This window comes from Mus musculus, chromosome 2 (assembly GCF_000001635.26).
Source record: "Mus musculus strain C57BL/6J chromosome 2, GRCm38.p6 C57BL/6J".
NCBI lineage: Eukaryota > Metazoa > Chordata > Mammalia > Rodentia > Muridae > Mus > Mus musculus.
The window spans coordinates 73443428-73465233 of record NC_000068.7 but is presented as its reverse complement, the minus strand read 5'-3'; the positions used below and the strand labels follow the sequence as shown (position 1 = coordinate 73465233).

The 21806-nt window shown below is 45.5% G+C and overlaps 1 protein-coding gene across 6 annotated transcripts in view; it reads left to right on the top strand.

Moving 5' to 3' along the window:
* Positions 1–21806, top strand: part of Wipf1 (WAS/WASL interacting protein family, member 1) — a 99878-nt gene that overhangs the window by 64254 nt on the left and 13818 nt on the right. For 4 of the 6 annotated variants that reach the window (NM_153138.4, XM_011239433.3, XM_006499124.4 and 1 more), the window contains 2 exons: positions 17297–17385; positions 20660–20789. In NM_153138.4, coding sequence (NP_694778.1) covers positions 17335–17385; positions 20660–20789 — 181 coding nt within the window. In that variant the 5' untranslated portion in view covers positions 17297–17334. Of the gene's footprint in view, positions 1–11344; positions 11511–12528; positions 12844–17296; positions 17386–20659; positions 20790–21806 lie in introns of those variants that run through there. The other 2 variants (NM_001289722.1, XM_006499127.2) reach the window with 2 other exon arrangements.

The following is a 21806-nucleotide window of genomic DNA, read 5'->3' as shown; positions in this document are numbered from 1 at the left end:
AATAGCCACTGCCCACCAGGCCCAGTGGGTAAATGTTCCATTTTGTTTTTGAAAAAAAAAAAACAAAACAAAATCATGAAGCTTAGTATGAGAATGCTTGTCTGGCACACTCGAGGCCCTGAAATTGATCCCCACCACTGAGGGAAAAATATAACACATGACACTTTGGGTAAATAAAAGTTTGACTCTGGAATTAAAAAAAAATTCAAATAACATTTAATAAAAAAAAAAAGATGTAATGAGAAGTGGACAAATGCCAGACATTGTCAGTCTCACTGATAATCAAAATTAAAATTAATGTTGCCCAGGTGTGCAGTTTTTACCTAATAAATTGACAAAGATTAATATAAATAAGATATTGAAAACAAACGTAATGGACACAGGGGTGCCAGCTAAAAGTCTGAGGTATCAAAACCCTTAAAAGAAACATAGACTATTAGTATTTTCTATTCTAGTCCTTATACTATATAAAGGTATCCTCTGGAACTGTCCATATTCTGTCAGCAGCTGTCACTGGCAGAGCTCAACAAGTAGCCTAGGCTGACCAGTAGGTGAGCCCCAGCGAGCCAGCGGCAATCATCTTTCTTTAAATCCTCACATCTTTAGTGCTGCGGTTGCAAGCGCCACCATGGTGGCCAGGGGTTTTTGGTTTTGTTTTTTAGTTTTTTTTCTTTTTTTCTTTTTTTTTAACGTGGGTCTGGAGATAGAGCACTGGTCCTCATAATTGGAAGGTAAGCTCTTAACTGACTGAGCTACTACCTCCCTAGCTGGGTGCTTCTCAGCCTTCTTGATGCTTCCACTCTCTGATACAGTTCCTCATGTTGGAGCAACCCTCAACCTTAAAGGGTTTTTTTTTTAATTGCTCTTTCATAACTGTAATTTTGCTACTCTTGTGAATCTTGATGTAAATATCTGATGTGTGAAAGGACTGTTCAACAGCCAGGGCTTTACAGGAAAATCCTGTCTCAAAAACAAACAAACAAAAAAAAGAGAGAGAGAAAGAGAGATAGAAAGAAAGGAAAATCCCCTTTGCTTCTATTTACCCTTTTAACTAAGATTACCCTGACTTTTCTTGAAAACTGGAAGTGATGTCTGAGGCCAGGCTATTTCACTTATGGAAATCTTCTCTGAAGATGGTGAGAGCACTTGTTGACGGTGGACACTGGGTGAGGTGAGCAGGAGAGCCTCTGCTTCCGGTGGTGAGCAACTCTTGCTGCTACGGAAGGGAAGCAGCTGGCAACATCACTCCTCAGCACGTCACTGTCACCGCCTAGGGAAAGAGTTCACACTCTGCTCCCCTGCACAGGGTCCCTGAGTCTCTCTTCTCCTGCTTCTTAGCACAGTTTGCTTTTCTCTGTGGCCTGCCAAATGAGAGTTTGTTCTACCCAGATGACCCCAGATTCCCTCCAAGAACCTCCCTTCCCCTCCGGCTGCTCTGAGTTCTCCAAATGACTGACTGGGAAAACTTGAAGAAAAAAAAAAAAAAACCCTCCCTCCCAGCTTGTCTGCAGTGGAGTCAGTATCCTGTCAGGCTACCAAAGAGACACTAGAAGATGCTTCCTGCTTCCTAATGTGTGTGCAAAGGTCAGAAAAGATGCAACCAAGATGATCAGCTCTACCATTTTTGGCAGGGTCACCCACCCTGTTATTGACCAAATGTCTCTTTCCTCTGCACCCCAGAAGCTGTCCAGCCCAAGTCTTGGACCATTTTCTGTGTCTCAGGTCCATTCCAACAGGGTGACCGGTTGGTGGCTTGTGTACAAAGGAGCTCCATGGCTACAATTAAATATTGACAGCTTTGAGGATAACAAAATACCAAGCAGTATAAAAACCACATGGATCGTATTCCCTAGGCTACCTCCAGGAAGATATGGCGGCATGCAGAAGAGAAGGAAAAAAAAAAAAAACAATTTAAACACTCTCTTCCTGTCTTATCCCCACCACAACACAATAAAAAAACCAGACAGACAGACAAACCAAAATAAAATGAAACAACAGACAGAACTCGACCTGGGCCCTACTCTTGGCTTCTGAGTGGCACTTATATTCTGACAGCGCACAGATGGTTGTCAAAGCCGGTGTGACAGACTATGCCAACATCACTTCCACCTCTCTCTGCCCACAACTTGACCCAGCCCCATGCTTCTCTTGGTCACCAAAGCTTCCTCTACTAGATAAGCCTCTAACTTTGAGGTCCTGGCTCTCCCTGTCTTCTCCTCTTGCCCTGACCCTGCTTGGACTTGGAGTCCTTCTGCCTTCTCTTCTAGCTAAACACATGATGCTCTTGGTTTGTAGGAACAGAAGTACTGAACGTCCTGTGACATGATATCGTCACTGCCGTGTGTGAGTGTGTGTGTGTGTGTGTGTGTGTGTGTGTGCGTGCACGCCCCCCCCCCATTCCTGCTCATGCACATGAGCACACTGTTACCAAACTCGGGTCCTCTGCAAGAGCACGTGTCCGTAACCTCGGAGCCACCTCCCAAGTCCCACTGCTTTTTATTTGTGTGTGAGGGTGTTGGCTAGATGGCTTAGCCAGTAAAGGCACTTGCCATCAAATTGATAACCTGAGTTTGATCCCTGGGACCACATGGTGGAAGCAAAGAACAATTTCTGCACGTTGTTGCTGACCTACACACACACACACACACACACACACACACACACACACACCCCAAACAAACAAACAGATAAATTAAACAGTACTTAAAGAGGAAGGAGCATCTAAGGTATGTTTCTCAACTTGTGGGTGGCAACCCCTTTGTTCCTGGAACTCACTCTGTAGACCAGACTTGCCTTGACCTCAGAGATCTGCCCACTGCCTCCCGAGTGCTAGGATTAAAGGCCTGCTCCACTACTACCTGGCTAACTTTAGTTTGGATGTGATCAAGTACATCATCTTGGGTGGGAGAGGAGGCACAACACACAGAGCCAGTGGTCAGGCCTCTGCATCTGTGTGTGGATTCTCTGTGGATTCCACAGCGACCTCTGTAATGAACTCTAGTTAGAGACTTTAGAGACTGGTTATCAGCGGCCTTGGGCACACTGTTTGCTAAAAGTGGTGACAAGCTTTTGATAAAAATCTCATCAAACTTTTTTTTAAAACAAGGACAGATTCTCAGAACAATAACTGATATTTATTTGAGAATAACAGACCACTGAAGGGGGGGTGGGTTGTGATAGTGAACTGTGGGTGTGGTCAAAGGGTTTTGAAGGCAGAGCCTTCAAAGCCCAAAGTGAGGATCAATATCAGATATTTTGAAACAATATTCTGGCCACTGTGGTTGATAACAAGAGTAGCTTCAGTTGAGGCTGGAAGATACTGGGCAGATGCCCTTGGAGAAGTCCTTTTTCTGCAGCGTTGCTGTGACCCCTGTGCGTGCTGTGGTTCTGGTCAACCCACGTGTAATGGTTGCTGTCGGGCAACGTGGTTTCCTACCATCCCTTTATAACATCTCAGCTTTATTATTATTATTATTTGTTTGTTTGTTTGTTTGTTTGTTTTTCGAGACAGGGTTTCTCTGTGTAGCCCTGGCTATCCCGGAACTCACTCTGTAGACCAGGCTGGTCTCGAACTCAGAAATCCGCCTTCCTTTGCCTCCCAAGTGCTGGGATTAAAGGCGTGTACCACCACTACCAGCCAGCTTTATTATTTTTTAAATTTATTTTATGAAGTTCTTTTTAAAAAAAAAAGATTTATTGACTTATTATATGGAAGTGCACTTCAGACACACCAGAAGAGGGCATCGGATCCCCATTACAGATGGTTATAAGCCACCATGTGGTTGCTGGGATTTGAACCCAGGACCTTTGGAAGAGCTGTCAGTGCTCTTAACCACTAAGCCATCTCTCCAGGCCCTAAATTTATTTTATGTATATGAGTACACTGTCCCTGTCTTCAGACACACCAGAAGAGGGCATCAAATCCCCATTACAGATGGTTATGAGCCACTATGTGGTTGCTGGGAATTGAACTTAGAACCTCTGGGAGACCAGTCAGGGCTCTTGACCTCTGAGCCATCTCTCCAGCACCCCTCCCCCACCCCCAGCTTCCCCCCACCCTTGTTGTTAGCGTTGATTCTTTTTTCTTTTTTCTTTTTTCTTTTTTTTTATTCTGACAACTTTCTCATTTCCCTCCCAACCTGAACAAAGGAACCCTTTTCACTGATGGAATATTTATATTTCTGGAAAGTCAGGCAAGGAGGTGCAACCAATGTTTCCAGAACATCGACCATGCTCTGACTGCCAGTCTCCTGGGTACAGTCCTGGATATGGCAGCAAACCCACTGATAGCCTCTGAAGGGTGAGGGGAAGCAAGCGACGAGCCACCGCAGATTTAGTTTCTAAGCTGGGATGTTTAGTTGATTGCATGTAATTTACAACTCTTCTTTAAAGTATATTTTCGAACTGATACATAAAACATTCTAACAGATACATATTAATGGAAAGATGTCTAGATATCTGTAATGTTTAAATCATTTAGACATGTCTCTCCTCAAACACCATTTGTTTATGATGAAAACGCCCAAATCCTTCCTATAACTTCTTGAGGCACACAATATGTGTCTGCTATTTGTAGTCACACCATTGTTGTGTCTAACTGCAACCTTGTAAGTCAAGGAACATATGTACTTACTTTATATTTACATATGCACTGGAGTTAAGGTCCTGTATAAGATCTCTATATGCATTTTCCCACCTACATAAGTATCTAGTAGAACTTGTGAAGGGGACAGTTCTGTGCTGAATGGGATAGTCTTTCATATGGTACAGTGCAAACTGTCCCAGGAAAGCCACTCATTATTGGACCTGCAGATGTTCCCCCGTTTCCTGTCTTCACAGAGCAGCTGGGTCAGCCTCTCTCAGGAGACATCACCAGCCAAGCCTGGCTCACGAGCAGCCAGAGGACTCCAAGGGGCATCTCGGGTCAGTGTGCTTCTCCTGCAGTGTTTAGAGACATGATGTCAGACCCTAGTCCCTGGGATTCCAGGGAAGGCTTTCTCTGCCTTTATGGCTCTGTCCTCCAAGAGAAGGCATGGAGTAACTCTGGGCTACAGAGAAGGCTGGCAAGAACCTAGAGGCCCATTATCCTCATCCTAGAAATAACTGTAAGGGCCTTATTCGGTCTTCAAACCATCAATAGGCAACCAAAAGGAATGTGTGTTTAGCCACATGTCAGTAGCAACTCCTGGTATATGTGCAGAGACCAGACATGGCAGGATGCGGAGGGGGACTTTCCAGTAGTTTGCTCCTTGGGCTGTAAGAAACCATTCTCTGTTTTGTATGGGTTTCCCCTGGAGACACTTGTGCTGGAAGTTGGTGATCAACTGGAAAATTTTCACAGTTTTATGACATTACTGAAAACAAGAGGGTGCTCTCAAAGGGCACAGGCATGGGCTTTCCATTTACAAAAAAAAAAAAAAAAAAAAAAAAAACCAACAACAACAAAAAACATTTTTTTTCCTACAAAGAAATAAGATGAGTGATGTTCTAACCTGGAGCTGGGAGGTCCCCCGGTGCCCTTTCTCGTGTGTTTTATAAGCTCTGTGGTGTGTCAGTTACTGTTTGGAACAGCTGAGAAGACAGTGATAGACAAGACAAAGTCCCTGCCCTCAGCCATAGTGGCCACTGTATCGGGGGAAGCAGACTGTGTCAATAATGCCTGCCGTGAGTGAGGTGGACAGCCAAGAAAGGAGCGCACTTAGGGGAGAATTCAGCAGGCTCAGAAGAGGGAGAACACAGAGAAGGCAGGAAGGGCAGGAGAAGCAAGTCCTGGTGACGCTGGCAGGGGAGGGTCGGCCCCCACAGCCTCGCTCAGCATGGAGGAACTTAGACTTCACTTGCTATCATTGAGAAGCCACCGAGGCTTTGAGCCCATGGATTTCTTTTGAGTGTCTAAACCGAAACTGTCTACCATAGCATCTCCCAGCTGCGGAGTCACCTCCAGGACTGAAGTTATTAATATTATGACTCCAGGAGGGAGAAGACTTGATGTCACTGGCCGCGTGCCCAAAAATGCCTAGTCAATGCCCGCATTTCAGAAATGGCTTCAAACATGATGACGTCTTCTTGGGAGTTTATAGCTCTAGCCCAGAGTTGGATCTGGGTGAGTTAAGCCTGGCCCAGGAGTGACAGTAGATTGAGCGTGTATATTAAGGGTCATCCTGGCAGAGAAGTAGACAATGCAAAAGGCGGGCCCCACCCACCAGGCCTGAGCCATCTGTGTTAGTAAGTAAGGCGTCTCATTACCTTCTCACCTGTTTCTTTTTGCTTCTTGGAGGTTTTTTTGTTTGTTTGTTTTGCCTCTTGTTTCTTAGCTCACTGGTTAGAAATTTATTTATTTATTTGTTTATTTATTTATTCTATTGCCACAGTTACTAAAGTATCTGATTTCAGTCACTAGTATCCCTTTCAGTAATTTTAATCCTTTCCTAGAAAGGACTACCTACATCCTCGACTATTACAGAAAAGACTTCAGTGTCCCATTTTATCCAAAAGCCAAGACATTATTTTGAGATGAACAAACGAACTTTTCCTTAACTCCACATCCTAGCAGGTTGGTAATGAATCAAGCAAACCCCTCCTACAGCCTCTGGTGGATGAAGACGGGAATGAGCCATCGGCCTTGTTGCTTCTCCCTTGCCTGTTTTTCTCGGAAAAGCAAGCATGGTGGTGTACAACCCTAACGTGCGGTCTTGGCTCACCTTTAAACCCAGCCTCGGAACCGCTTGGTCTCTCCTGCCCCTGACCCACCTGCCTTCATTCTCTGTTACTTTAACACTAATCCAGACACGTCATTTCATTCACAAATATTGTAGTACAAATCTCTAAAACCTCAGGATTCCTTGTAAAATATAACAGTTACAATAACATCGAATCTAAAATCAGGGCTATCTTCATGCCATTAAATAGACAATCAGCGTTTAAATTCTAGCCGCTTTGTGGTTTTGTTTATTTTTTTCTTTTAGTTTTTGAAGAGGCTGTTGGTTTTGTTTTGTTTGTTTTTGTTTTTTGAATTGGGAGCCTACATCCTAGCCTACATCATCATTGCTTGTGGTTTCTGTGCTCTCTAAGTCTCAGGCTTCCTTCTAGCTCTTTCTGAATTAGCTTCCTTCTCAGTCACCCCTTCCCCGTGTTCCTAGTGTACTGCAATACAAGCCAGCACTGGCCCCATGAGTCTCAGAATATCTCTCATTGACTCTCCTTGATTCGGAAGAAGTCACATGTTCATCTCCGAACCTGTCACTGCAGCCAGGGAACCCGGAAGCACTCCTGAAGCCTGCTGGTTACTTGCTGTTCCTGGAGTCGAGTAGAGTTAGCCCAGTTGCTACAGTAGCAACGATCTCTTCACAGTTCTGAGCTCCTTACTCTAGGGATGGGAGCGAGGACCCTGAACAACTCCAGACTAACAAGTAGACTGTTTACCCCAGACACACTGTTTCAAAAAGGACCCCCAACTCTCGGAAAAGGCAGCTAATCTGCCAAATCCAGACTGCTCACAGGATAACCTGCTTCTCGCTGGTAAGGTGCAGCGCAACAGGTGAAAGCAGCCGCCCCTTTTTTCAGACAACAGAATGGCTGTGCAGACACAGCAACGAATCAACTTCCAGTGTCTCCCAGACTGGTACAGTTTTGCCTTCTGTCCCTGCTTTTTCGGGAGTGAACCTAGCAGGGAGTACCGAACAGGATAGCCCAACATCCGAAGTATTTTCTGTCAGTCGTGAGCCACCAACAGGCTCCGTGTCTCGGTCACAGATGAATAAGTCACGTCATAACTAGCACACAGTGTAAGGATACCAACTTCTAGCCTTGAAGAACCCGTACTAGCCTCTCCCCAACATTAATCCAGCCAAGTGCAGATTAAAGGGTCACTTTCAAAACTCGCCTCCAGTACCAGTTACTATGTTACTTGCAACGTCTGCACTAGCCTACTCAAATGCAAACACACATCTGTGATTAGGGCTGCGTGCAGGCAAAGCTCAGCCCTCAGCTCAGGGCTTGGGTGCTTGCTTGTCTTCACCCCGATTCCTGCTTATGTGTAGTTTCATACCCAGGATGGCCAAAGGATGAGTGTGGCAGGTCCAACCCCTGTATCCTCGCATGTCACATCCAGTCTCCTCCCAGGCCTTGGTTCTGATTACAGTGGGCCATCAGCAAAAAGAGGTCTGGAGATCTAAGTGCACACAAGAGTCTGGGCAGCTGTGAACCGCTGTACTGCTGATGCTGTGGCTGTGAATACAGTGCACTGAGAACATCTGGATCTGAGCGGGAGGGAGGAGGAAGAAGCACAAGGATTCAGGTGGACCTGCAATGCCCAGACTGCTAAGGCCCAGCATGAAAATCGCTGCTATTTCGGGGCTAGACTAGTTTATGCGAGGGTTCCAGGCCAGCTCACTTAGCAGTTATGAAATACTGCTAACCATCCCATAACAGACATGGCCACGGGCCATTCTCATCAGGGTAATTCTTCAGCTGAGCTCTTCTCTTCCCAGACTCTTCGTTTCTGTCAAATTGACAATGGACGCTCACTATGGGAAGCTTGGGAAGGGATGTTGCGTTACAAGAAATTCAAAGCCACTATGCTGACCACCTACCAGGCATAGGAGTTAGATGCTGAGGAGACAACAGAGAACAGGACAAACAGGGTCTCAGCTCTTATGGAGCTGCAATCGTGGTGAGGAGTGCATACAGACAGGTCCACTATCAAGTGAGGGCACACATTCTGCAAAGAGAAAGCAGAGGTGGACCTGGAGGGCATTTTTACTAACAGCTGACCAATGAGAGGACACAGGACAGGAGGGCCCAGATGAGAGGATGTATAACTACAAAGCCCCAAGATGCAAATGAACTTGGTACAGTTAAGGAGCGGAAAGGGCTGCCGGTAATCAGCATCAGTTTGAGCCAAGCTGTAGTGATGCACAGCTGAAGTCCAGCCCTGTGTGCAGAGTGCAGAGGCAGGATTACAGCAAATTCAACGCCAGCCAGGATGACAGAGGGCTGGGCAAAGAGATCTTATGGAACTCTGTGGTGTAGGCAAGGTGCTGGAGTTTATAAGTGAATGAGAAGCTATTGGAGGGGGTTAAGAAGAGGATCATTATCGGGTTGGCATTCTATCTTACTTAGTACACACCTCAAGTATAGCTTGTGTAGACGGCGTTTGCAAATCTCATTAAAGATGAAATGACCCAGATCCTGTATGCCTACTCTCTGGAGTTCTTGAGAGCTTCTGCCTGCTAAGTGACTTTCTGCCTTCTTACCGAGCTTCACTAATAGACGGGATAGCCTTGGAAAAACATGCACACGAAATAGTCTCTTTGTCTCTCTCTCTCTGTGCCTGTGTCTCTGTCTCACTGCTCTCTCTCCTCCCTCTCTTCCTCTCTCTGTATGTGTGAATCTGGGGTGCCTAACAGAGTGAACTTCAAAATAACTCTGTAAATACGTAGACAAGTCACCCCCATTGCCCCATGTTCCCGTTTTAGAGACAGCTATAGTTAGACTTCCTCAAAGATTCACCCAAGCATTTAAGTTAGAGTTGATAATCTTTTCTGTGGCCCCAAGGGTTTTCAGAAGGCGTGGATACTGGCTGCTTGCCTCTGCCTCTGCCTCCCTCTCTGCCTCTTCTGCCTCTGCCTCTGCCTCTGCCTCTGCCTCTGCCTCTGCCTCTGCCTCTGCCTCTGCCTCTGCCTCTGCCTCTGCCTCCTCTGCCTCTGCCTCCTCTGCCTCTGCCTCTGCCTTCTCTGCCTCTGCCTCCTCTGCCTCTGCCTCCTCTGCCTCTGCCTCCTCTGCCTCTGCCTCCTCTGCCTCTGCCTCCTCTGCCTCTGCCTCTGCCTCCTCTGCCTCTGCCTCCTCTGCCTCTGCCTCCTCTGCCTCTGCCTCCTCTGCCTCTGCCTCCTCTGCCTCTGCCTCCTCTGCCTCTGCCTCCTCTGCCTCTGCCTCTCTGCCTCTGCCTCTCTGCCTCTGCCTGGCCTCTTGCCTAGTAAGTCCTGTTTGAACAGTACCCGCACTAGGCCCTGCTTTAGGCAAGAGGTCCTGAGTTCCTTCAGGCGGCTCCAAGAGAAATAAAGGCACCTCGGTCATTTGACCCTTGGATATCCACTTCTAGGAACTGGGCCCATGGCCTAACATGGCGGCGACGCTGTTCATTCGAGTCAACTGAGATCTCAGGGGATTTGGGTTTACTACCCTTTGAACTCAGAACCCACCTGTCCAGCGCTCCTCAATACTATTTCTGGTATTGGGGTGGAGCTATCATAAGCTATCATAAGCATACCAGAGGAAATGTAATACTTCTGGTCCCACTGCACCCTGCAAGCATCTCCTCCAATGATTGTCCACCCGCCCCGGCCCCGCCCCACCCGCACTGGCCCCGCCCCACCCGCTCACATAAGTCAGGAAGTGTCCGGTAACTGGGCCTTGTACGTCGGAGTCAGGATCTCACATGCATGGTTCATAATGAAGCGTTCTGAAATATATCTCGGTTTTCATTCTTTCACCTGAAGCCATTTGCTAAGCTACATGGTATGTGTTACAAAAATGAATGTGAATTTCTCAGACGCATCAAAAGAAATGTATGGCTATTTTATGCTACTCTATGCCAGACCCAAGGCTGTGAAATCCTATATTCCCTCCCTTGCCATCTACCTCAGAAGTAAGAACTTGCCTCCCTCTTCTGCCTTCAGTCTCTGTCTGCCTTTGTCAAATATGTTCTAGCAGAGTTGATTGTCACCCTGTAAGTATGGAGAGAGGGAACAAAACATTCAGGTCTAGAAAGCTGCGGGTCTGCAGCTTGTCTGTGCACCCTTTATCTTGGCTTAGGCCCTGCTGGCATTCCCAAGCTCGCTTGCAGTGATGCACCCAACTGCACACCTCACCTGCATCCTGACTCGCCCCCCACACACTTGAACTTTCTGCAAATGAGAAAGGCTCACTTAGGTTAATTCTCAGCGTACTTAAGGGCTTCTTTTATTTCTTCAGTGACTCTTCTCAATATTGCTAAATGAAATAGTCAGAATTGAGGGTTGTGCTCACTAATTGAATTCTTTTGAAAAAAATCTCAAGTTCCAGGAGTAATTATTTTTGTAGAGATGTTGGGGGTGGGAACTGTTAACAGGAGAGAGGCACAGAGATCCACTTACCTCTGCATCAAGTGGCTATATTCTATCCTGAAGGAAGGAGAAACTTTTTAATTTGGGTGTTTGGTTTTTTTTTTTTTTCCTCATTGCTTCTTAAGTAAAACCAATCTAGTTTCTTTTTCTATAGCAAAGGAGGAAGGAACAAACGAGAAATTAATCAGGCAGGAAGTGAATACCACAGAAGGATGCTTGCCTCTGACTTGGTGTGTCACACTGAACAAGAGGCCAGAGCTTGTCCAACATGGCTGCCCAGAAACAACCCCTCGCCTGTGCTAAGAAGATAATGCCTTTCTGAGAGACAGTTCTCTCTTCTGGCGCTTGTCTTGCCTGGTCTCTCTTTCTCTCTGCCTGAGTCTCTGATCATGCCTTCCTTTTTTAACGGTAAGAAAAACTGTATTCAAACTAAATTAATTCCCTTTATCAGCAAAAGGGAAGAACTAAATGACGTTTAATGGGCCATAGTGTGTCGAGATAAAGATGTTTAATTGTTCTGTAGAACGGCGTGTGATTTATTCCTGCTGCCTGCTATGATGATTGTGAGCGCTTCAGAACTTGCTCTGAGCCAATGTGTAACTGAGCTTTTTCTGTAGAATTTTTCCTGACCATTGGACAGATTTGGATCCATATGAATGTCTTGCCCATTTTTCCATAAGATGGATGGAGCCTTATGTCAATTAACATGAACTCTGCTCTGTAAAGTCAATTCAGATCCATAGAGCTGCCTCTGAGTCTTCAGCCTGAGCTGCCAAAGGATTCTTAAAGTCTAAGTAGTCACTGTCAGTTTCAAAGCCAGCCCCACCGGACCCACCGCATCCCTTGCTTGCCGGAGGCTGCAGCTGTCCAGTCGCACACGTGGTGTGGTCCTGGCTCAGGCAGTCTATTAGGAAGTTGTTACTTTGTATTTTAGAGTAATTCTATCCACATCAGAACAGTGCCTAGTTTCTACTGATGTTAATCAGATTCAGTGCCATTTGTCATAGTGAACTCTAATATGATTAATATTAAATAACATCAACTATAAAATAAAATGTAACTTTAAAGCAGTGCACACAGAGACCCATGGAGCAGGGGTAAGGAAATGTTTTATGTAAAAACAAACAAACAAAATTCTCTAGGCTGTGTTTGAAAAAGCATTTCATGTTCCTCTTTCTCCTTGCAGAAATACAGAGGGGCACTTTTCTCACCCAGGAAGGCGTGTACAGCTTTAGTCAACAGGCACAAGCAGTTGTCACTAACTTGATGGTGCAGCTCTTCTGTAGAGTAGAAACACCAGTGTAAAGGAAGGCTACAGAGAGTTCAGATAGTAGAGGGTTACTCGTAGACTTGACTAGACTAAGAGGAGAGAGAGGAAGGGGAGGAGCGAGGGAAGGCTCTGGCTGTGGATTCACCTAGATAGTTCGTCTTAAGACCGTTTCCCTCCTCAGGGTTTTGTGTTAGCCTCCCAGCACTTTGTAGATTCTGATCTACTCAAAACTCTTTTTTATCAGTCTAAAGAGATTAAGTGATTTGCCTAAAACCACATTCGGCTCCTCCGATGCTCATTGCAAAGTGTATCAGTGGGTGCTTGTGCACAGCTCATCAATACCTCCATTTAAACTGTGGAGGGGACTCAGCCTGGAAGGACTGTGCTGGAGAGAATTCCCTGGTGCCAGCAGCAGAGTCCCTGTGTTGAGGACGCAGATTCTAGCACTGCCCTGTAAGCGTGTTAGAGGAGGTGAGCTACTGAGTCCCAGACCCTGGAGATCTTGTGACGTTTTAATGAAGATGTTATTTGTGTTACCAGCTTCTTTAAACTTCTGTTAGAAGTGTGAAGCTTTTCTTTAAATTCTGATACATTTGTGCCTTAAGGTTTGGCCTTTGTTTGTTTGTTTGTTTGTTTCCTTATCAATTTGTCATGTGTGCCATGTATTGGAAAAAAAAACATTTACTTTGGACTACCATGAATATACTTCTGTATATTGTGACCTTTAAGTTCTAAATAGTAAAACAAACAAAAAACAAGAGTAAGAAATGCCTTAAACTAGGATACTTTTCTGGGAAATGTAAGTTGTGCTTTATTTTTGTTTGTTTGCTTGGTTGGTTTGTGTGTGTGTGTGTGTGTGTGTGTGTGTGTGTGTGTGTGTGTGTGCCTTTGTGAGTTTATGTGCATCATGTGCACATAATCTTGCCTGCTGAGACAGGAGAGTAGAGGATCCTCTGGAATTAGAGTTACCAGCAGCTGTGATATGGGTGCTGGGAACTGAACTTAGGTCCTCTGGAAGAGCAGTAAGAGATCTTAACCACTGCTCCATCTCAGACTGGCTTTAAGCACACTCCCTTACTCCTTTGTGATTCTGTGCAGCGTGTGTGTGTACACTGGGGCTAAGGTTTCCCTTTCCTGTGGTTAGAACCTGGGAAAGATGGCGGCACTTATCACTTGACATCCTTTCCATGTGCTTGTTGGTGTTTTTGTTTTTGTTTTTGTTTTTAACTTTTAACAAATGGCTAATTCTTAATAAGCCCTGCTTCATTGAACTCTTGGGTAGCCCTACTGAGTAGATAGCCTTATATCCATCCGCAGTGGAAACGGGGTTTAGGCAGGCTAAGTCATTTGCCCAAGGCCACCTAACTACTGTGTGTAGAGGAAATTTTCTGGATTCCAAGAACTTTTCCCACCTGAATAGCTGGGGACCACATGATAGGTTGTACAGTTGGTTTCCGGGTCCTTTTCTAGTCCTGAGAATCAGGGATTACAGAGTGTTTTGTTTTAATGATCACAGCAGCATTTAATATATGCTTAAAAGGATTGATCACAGGTAAAATATTTTCCTTTCTAAGTGTTTTGACCTTTTTAGAAATAAATCTGGTGACATTTCAGCACATATCACAAGGCTATACTTGAGATGATAAAATAAACATATTCAGTATGTTGATTTGAGTGCTGTGTGTGTGTGTGTGTGTGTGTGTGTGTGTACTGCAGATTGGAGGCAGAGATTAATCCTCTTGGGAATACTAAATGTGGTGCTGAGGATTTAGGGAAACGTCAGCTTTGAGGTTTGAGCCCTTTAAAGAAGGTACTTGGAAAGGAGGGAAGATGCAGGAAGAAAATCGGTTTCACTTACATGGATAAAGTATAGGATTCCTGGTCCTTATCCCTTAAGCTAAACCACAGGTAGCTGAGTCACCAGCCAAACTTCATGCTCTTACTTTTAGAGGGGTCTCGGATGTCTACAGTTTCTGTTAATTTTTAAATTAAATATGTAAGATAGTAGGTTAGAATACACTCTCCATGGTAACCTCTGCTTCTCCAGAGGAAGTGTAAGTGTGAGTCTGCCTCCCAGGTTCTCCACACTCAGTTTTGCTCTGGAGAACACTTTTAGGTCCGCAGGCTGTCACATGCTCTGTCACCGAGCTATATCTCAGCCCTAAACTCCCTCCTTATCCAGAACTCTGAATGCAGCGTGTCTGAGTTAGCTGTGGGCCCTCCGCGTGCCCTTCCCTCACCTGCTGCCATGAGAAAGAACAACCCTAGTAGTCACTGAAGCTGTTGTTTCAAATAAGCAAAGAGCAAGTGCATTGTGGGAAGTGGAGGGTCCCGTGCGCAGCCAGTGTGGGTTCCACTGAACATGAGTGGGGGCAAACCATCACTCCTGGGGACTCTGTGAGCTTTGTTTGCTTTGCCTTCTGTATCCTTCTGTCTGTCTTGTTTGGATTGCCTCTTTGCTGGAGCAGGGACCTTCAGCTCAGGAGAGGCGAAGTAATTAGCAATAAGACCAGCAAGCCTTTCTTTCTGCCAGGGTAGTAAAAGTCTCTAAAAGAGAGAGGTCTTGGGGGTGGGGTGGGGGGATGTTGCCTAGCAACTGGTGTCATAAAATAGAAACTACAGGCAACTGCACCTGTGAAAAGATTGTGTGAAAGAAACAGGATGACTGTGGTTTACTGTGAGCATCAGTTTTCCCCGTTGAGTCCTTTTACAGGAAGTTGAAGAACAAAGCCAAGTTCACCTTAATAAGTTTTAATGGTTTTCAGATTTTAAAGACATCCAACACTTGGTTTGCACGGTGGAATCTCTAAAGAACAAAAATCAAGAAGAATTTTTCCAGTAGGACTCTCAAAACTCTGAGCTTTTTAAAAAATTCACGATTTTAGCAGCAATTTCGTATTACTAGATAGTTCTATGTGCCTTCGAGTGGATCTACAGCTTCTGGAATGACCTGTATATTTATTTATTTTTATGGTTGTAATAACAATGTGAATTTAAGACCTTTGACTCATTTAGACACTACTGAGTTATGTGTATTCTAAAATTTCTTAATTGATCTTTCTTGGCCAAATTTTGGGGGTGGGGGAGCGAGGGGGAAGAGGGAGAGGAAAGGAGAGAGGGAGACAGGGAGAGGGAGAGAACACATTTGCCCAGCCTGAGGGTGGGGAATGGGTGCCTAGGCATGCATGCTTCTGCATTTATAAGCTAGCAGAGTGTACATCAAAATAAGAACTATTTCTGGCTGTTATTTACCCAAGGTCCCTTTTAATCTAAAAGTTAATTATTACCGAATTCTTTTTTTTCTGAGGACAAGTAGAACTTTGGGTGTATGTTCCTGCTGACTGCGATTCTCCACAGTGCTCTCCTCAGAATCAGGGGAGAAAATAACAAAACTAAGTTGGAAAGGAGCCGGGCGCACACAAAAAAAATCATGAAAATAAATTAAGGATGTTATTTATAAACTGTCATTGGACTTAAATGGAAACTGTAGAATGTAAAAGCCGTAGCAAGGGTGGGCGAGCAGTGGGGCCTTCTGTGTCTTGCTTTGTTCCTTTGATACCCACCCCCATCCCTCCACACACAGAGCAGATAAACACCCAACTATTGATTCAACCCTTCCATCTTATGTAGCACAGCAACTTCCGGCAATATTTACAGAGCAAGATGCTCTGAGTTTTCAAACAGCCCACTGCAGTAATAAACCACAACTGGATAAAGCCACTTCCAGCAGTCTCTCATAGAACTCCTCTACCCCAGGATTAAAAAGGAATGAAAAAAAAAACTTGGAAAATATGTTCCCTCTCAGGATCTCTCTGTGGCTCTGGCTAACCTGGGCTTGCAACATCGACCAGACTCACTGTGTAGACCTCAGACTTGCCGTGTTTTCCTGCCTCTGCCTCTGCCTCTGCCTCTGCCTCTGCCTCTGCCTCTGCCTCTGCCTCTGCCTCTGCCTCTGCCTCTGCCTCTGCCTCTGCCTCTGCCTCTGCCTCTGCCTCTGCCTCTGCCTCTGCCTCTGCCTCTGCCTCTGCCTCTGCCTCTGCCTCTGCCTCTGCCTCTGCCTCCTAAGCGTTTGGGTGCCCCACCACACTGGGCGAAGTTCTGTTTCATAGTTAGCTCACTTTGAAGGCACTGGGTCCCCAATGTCCTCAGACTGGTTTAGAAGCAGGTATGGGAACCTATTGGTGGTGTTCACAGGGAGCAGGCTGTCCTGCCATATTTCAATGAATGGTTTGTCTTAAAGTATAAATTTTCCACATTAACTTTTTAGTGGTTGAGCCAAATTAATATTTAAGTGCTAAGAAATTGTTTTCTGCAGTTGGACGAGACTATTAAGAATAAAGGAAAATAATTCCTGTGTTTGGAATTTGGGCATAGTGTTGCATAGACCTCAGGTGGTTAGTGTCCCAGGTTGCTCACCGGAATAAGGCTCAAACTCTCTAACAGAGATTCTAAAGTTTCAGCACTTTTAGAACATTTAGAGATCTCATTAAAATGTTGGACCAGTTCCAGGGGGGGGGGTAGGAGGCGGGAGAGCAAAAAGGATTTTATGCAAATGAGTGAGGAAGAGTAGGTGCTGCTCGAAATATGTTTGACCAGACAGGGATGCTTTCTAGTAGCTTCCAGAAATCCTGCCTGCTTCTGCAGGCACAGGCTTACATCTGCCGACACACACTTACAGCGCCGTGCAGGGACAGAATTGAGCAGTGTCAGTACTGGTGTGACAGTCACCCCGCATCTCCAACTCAAATGTCCACTCTCACCAGGGTCCCTCCTGAACAGTCCTGCCAGGGTAACTGAGGGAAGGGTAGTGCACCCCATCCCCTCTAAAAGGTGTCCTATGTTACTGTGGAAGAGAAGTAGGGAGGTTATGACAGACAGACTGTTATCAAGCCGTCTAATGCACCAATGTGTTCTGTTTTTACAGATTTACCTTCAAGACTGCTGAAATTTTAACTACCCAAGATGCCTGTCCCTCCCCCACCAGCACCCCCACCGCCACCAACATTTGCACTCGTGAGTATATTTTCTCTATTCAGGTTTTCTAAAAAAAAAAAAAAAAAAAAAAAAGACATACAAGACAGCTTTTTAGAAAGCTTTTTGCTGCGTAGTCCAAGCTGGTCTGCAACTTGTGCCTTCACCTCCCAAAGACTGGCATTATTTCTGTGCATGACCATACAGTAGATTTCTCCCTTCATCCTGTGCATGAAGACCACTGAACAAAGTCAAGTGCTGGCAGGTGGTTGTGTCATAAGTGCATTGGCATCCCGCATAGGTCTGCTTTGCCAGGGCCCAGTCTTTTCCAAGGTTAGCACCTAGTTGAGACCTGTCAAATCTAGGTAACAGAAAGAATGTGTTTGGTTCAGGGTCTCCTGGGATCCAAGCTTACAGGCCTGGAGTGTGGATTATTAGTCTTCATCTACCAGATCTATCAAGGCAAATGTGATGGTAGCTTAAAATAAGGCTTGGCGGGACAGTTCTGGAGCTCGGAAGCAGGATGCTCTGCCTCCCCATTCAGACGAACGTAATGCCTGAAAGCGAGGGCTCTGCAAGGCATCCGACATTCTCCAGCCTCACCTCTTTCTTCTCTGCCCCATCCCCTCTCTTTACACTCTGTTCTCGACAAATGTTCCCCCCCCCCCGCACTCCCCCCACACTCTCACACCCCTCTAAACCTGTCCTAGATGACCGTGTCCCAAAGGCTTTCATCACTGGACTCCTCCTGCTCCTTGGAAGAGCCTGTTGGGGAATTTTAGTACATTCACCTGCAGGAAGGCTCCAAGACTCACTTCGTCCCAGAGCCCCACCCACCACGTGAGCCTTTGCTGCTTGGGAGCTGCACCCTGATGACTGACACTTTCATTTCTTGTACTGGGAAACTGAGGCTGGGGAAGAAAAAGTCTCCTGCTCCAGGTTCCCATGGCACACTTTTATATAACTCTTCTGAGACCCTGGCCTACTAACAATTGGTCCCCAGCCTCCTGTGAGCATCCCTAAGGGCATGAGGACAGAAATTGTGTTTAAGCACTTAGAACTATTTATAGCAATTCTATGGGAGTTCGGTTTGTTCTCAGATAGGGTTTGTGTATCTCTTTAACAAACTCATTTTTTTTATCATATTTATTTATCATTTTATAAGAGTCAGTCTATGAAATTTTAAAGCAGCCCTTGCGTGGATTAATTAGAAAGCGTGCTTATCTGGCTGATGTGGCAAGAGTGGTTTATCTGTATGTCTCCCAAAATGTGAGTTGCCTATCACTACTAATTGGCACATGGGTTACATTTTAGAATCTTAATGCTGATATACTTATTTTAATATGTGTTCTAAAAATTAATGATTGGCATATCAAAGCCAGTGGCTGATTTAAAAGCCAGTGATATAATTTTAAAGAGAGTATTCATTAAAAGAGAGTATAGATGATAATATAGTAAATGAATTTAATGAAAATATTAAATAATAACACAGCACAGAGAAGATTTTATAAATCATGAATGTTGAATCTAAAGGATTAAGATTTGAAGCCAGATGTGGGGGCTCACCTGTAATTTAAACTCTGGAGGTTGAGGCAGGAGACTTGAGGCCAGCCAGGGATATAAATACAGAACTCAAAGCAAGGGCAGAAGAAAAGGGGGAGATGATTGGTGGTCACCAGATGACACTGACCTAGTTGAGCAATACAGTTAAGGGTCCTGGTCTGCCACTTGAGGGAGGTTGGCATAAGGAAGTCAAGTGACAAAATAAATCTCGAAGCCATGGGGAGCCACTGTGGAAGGCTGGGTGTCCAGTGTGGATTCATCAGTTAATCCGAGTTGATTTTCATTCTTAAAGTGAAGGGACCAGGTGGCTTTTAAGGGTCTCTCCATGGTGCTTTAGGTATAATAGAGAACAAGGCCATGTTAGCCATGTGAAGACTGTGTATGAAAGGAGACCAGGGAAGCTCCCACAGGCTGCTTCCGGGGGCTTTTGAGGACTAACAGGGAAGGAACATTTGGGGGCCCACATTCACCCTTCTCTCGAGAGGGGACAGTCCTGGCTTCAGACTGTCAGTGTTCAGACCTCAACTCCTCCTCCAGCCTTACCACCCTTGCCACTGGACCAAATGATTTAACTTTCTACACTAGAGGTTTACATTGGTGTTTTTGTTTTGGGTTTGTGTGCCTGTGTCTGCAAAGCAGAAATAACACACAGGGTCAATAAAGACTAAATTAAAATGAAATACACCACGCAGAAGGTGCTTAACTGTCAGCATCACAGCCAAAGGATCTCTCGCTGCTTCACCATGTCTGCATCTCCGTGTACAGTAACTCCGTGCAGCTGAGCTGCCCTCCCGCCTCTCACTCTGGCAATAAAAGGTGGAGGGAGGCATCAAACCATGTGCTTCTCACCTTTACTTCTGGCTTATCTGGGATCTCACCCCTTTCTCAAGGGCGGGGCCAGCCCAGGAGACTCTCATGCCAGCTTTGAGGCAGCCACATTCACCCTGGGTGGGATCCACACAGGAGAGGCGCTTATGTTCAAGCCTATGGGTTAGACTTGAGTGTCCACATTCCTAAAATAGCCCTAAAGGATCAGGACCTCAGTTTCACAGCCAGAAACTTTCTGATTGTAGAATAAATGCCCAAACATCTTTAAGTAGCTGTGTATTTGCTCTAGACTAAGCTTTCAAAGCAACTAAATATCATGGTATGGTCAAATGAACGTGAGGGAATTGTGGGGGTACGAAAAAATATTCTATTCCATATTTTGACTATATGTTTGTCAAAACTAATAGTAATGTGAGCTGACAGGAGGGATTCAATATACGTAAATTATGCCATAATAAATCTGACAAATTAAAAGAGAAACGCACTTTCGTCAATATATTTGGAGGAAATTGTTTTCTAAAGGTTTAGTGAGTTGAACCCCCCCCCCCCCTGGTCTGACAAAGTCCAGCATTTTCTTGCAGCAGGTGAGTGCTAAATGATGGGAGAGGCCCTCTGCTCTTCCGGACACAGCTCAGACGAGGACCAGTAGCAGCAGCAGACTTACTGTCACATGAAAGGACCAGCCCACCCTGGCTTCTTATGGGCAGATTATGGTCTGAACGTTCAGATTTTATCACAGACTTTGTATTTTTGTGTTTTGTTGGTGTTATCTGCTCCCAGGAATCTGGGTCTTAAAGAGACCACGAAATCCAAAACTCCCATAGAGTTTATTGCCTAGAATCTCAAAACCAAGCCCCCTGTCCGACTGAGCCCTCCAGTGCTTATCCCCAAGAGCAGGAGATGAGTCCATGTGGTTGCCTTTCAGGCTAACACTGAGAAGCCCACCTTGAACAAGACAGAGCAGGCTGGGAGGAATGCTCTTCTCTCTGACATCAGCAAAGGGAAGAAGCTAAAGAAGACGGTCACCAATGACAGAAGTGCCCCAATATTGGACAGTAAGTAGAAACCCCTTTTCCATAGTCTAAATGGTTTATAGCTTAATTGTCAACCTATGCCTTGGACCAGATCTCTCCTCTCTCTCTCTCTCTCTCTCTCTCTCTCTCTCTCTCTCTCTCTCTCTCTCACCAGCTGCAGAGCTAGCGAAAGGCAGAACTGAGTTAGTCATTGTAGCCACAGCTTTAGCTTGAGCCCCCTCTAATGCCGCAGGAAGCCAGCATAATAATTCTTTGTCCAAGAAACACACAGCAGCGATTCTCTGAATTATTCACAGCGCCTTCTGGAGATTAACCCATTGCTCTTGGCGTCCGAGACCGAGACCATGAGGCAGCATGAAACATGGGAAGTGTCCTGGCCTTGGAATCAGGAGTCAGGGCTCGGCACACAACTTCACCAGGCCACAACTTCAAGCCTTAATGTCTTAATTTGTAAAGTGGAGACGGGTACCGCTCTGCTGGCCACACGAGTCTGTTGTGAGCTCCCAATGAGATGATGTGTGTACAACGCTCTTGTCTGCTAAGAGGAATTCTAGAGAAAGATGTGATTCCTGGGAGCTTGAAGACAGGAAACGAGATCACAAGTTTGTTTATCTGTACATATGAGTCTGAGAAGCCTCCTGCAGTAACACAGGATCTCTATAAACAAGCAAGTAGGCACAATGTAAGCTTCCTCGTCGGCATTTATGAAGTGAAAAAGTCCTTGATTGGATCCACATCTTGACACCGTCCTTTCTGTCTCACCAGATTTATCATAGCCTCAGCTCTCATTTAGACTCAGGAAATGGGATGACATGACAGTCACCAAACACAGCTCCGCAGGCAGGTGAATAAACATTCAGGATTTAGGAAGCTTCGAGGTAGGTAGGAGATCACTGGGGGAATGAAGCTAACAGGTAGAGAAGGAAGAAGTGGCAGGGGCTGGGGGAGTCAGAGTTGGAAGAGAAATGTCAGGTGCATATGGGAATGAATGCACAGCACTCGGAGAGGAACTGTGGGTTCTCAGTACGTGACTAGCAG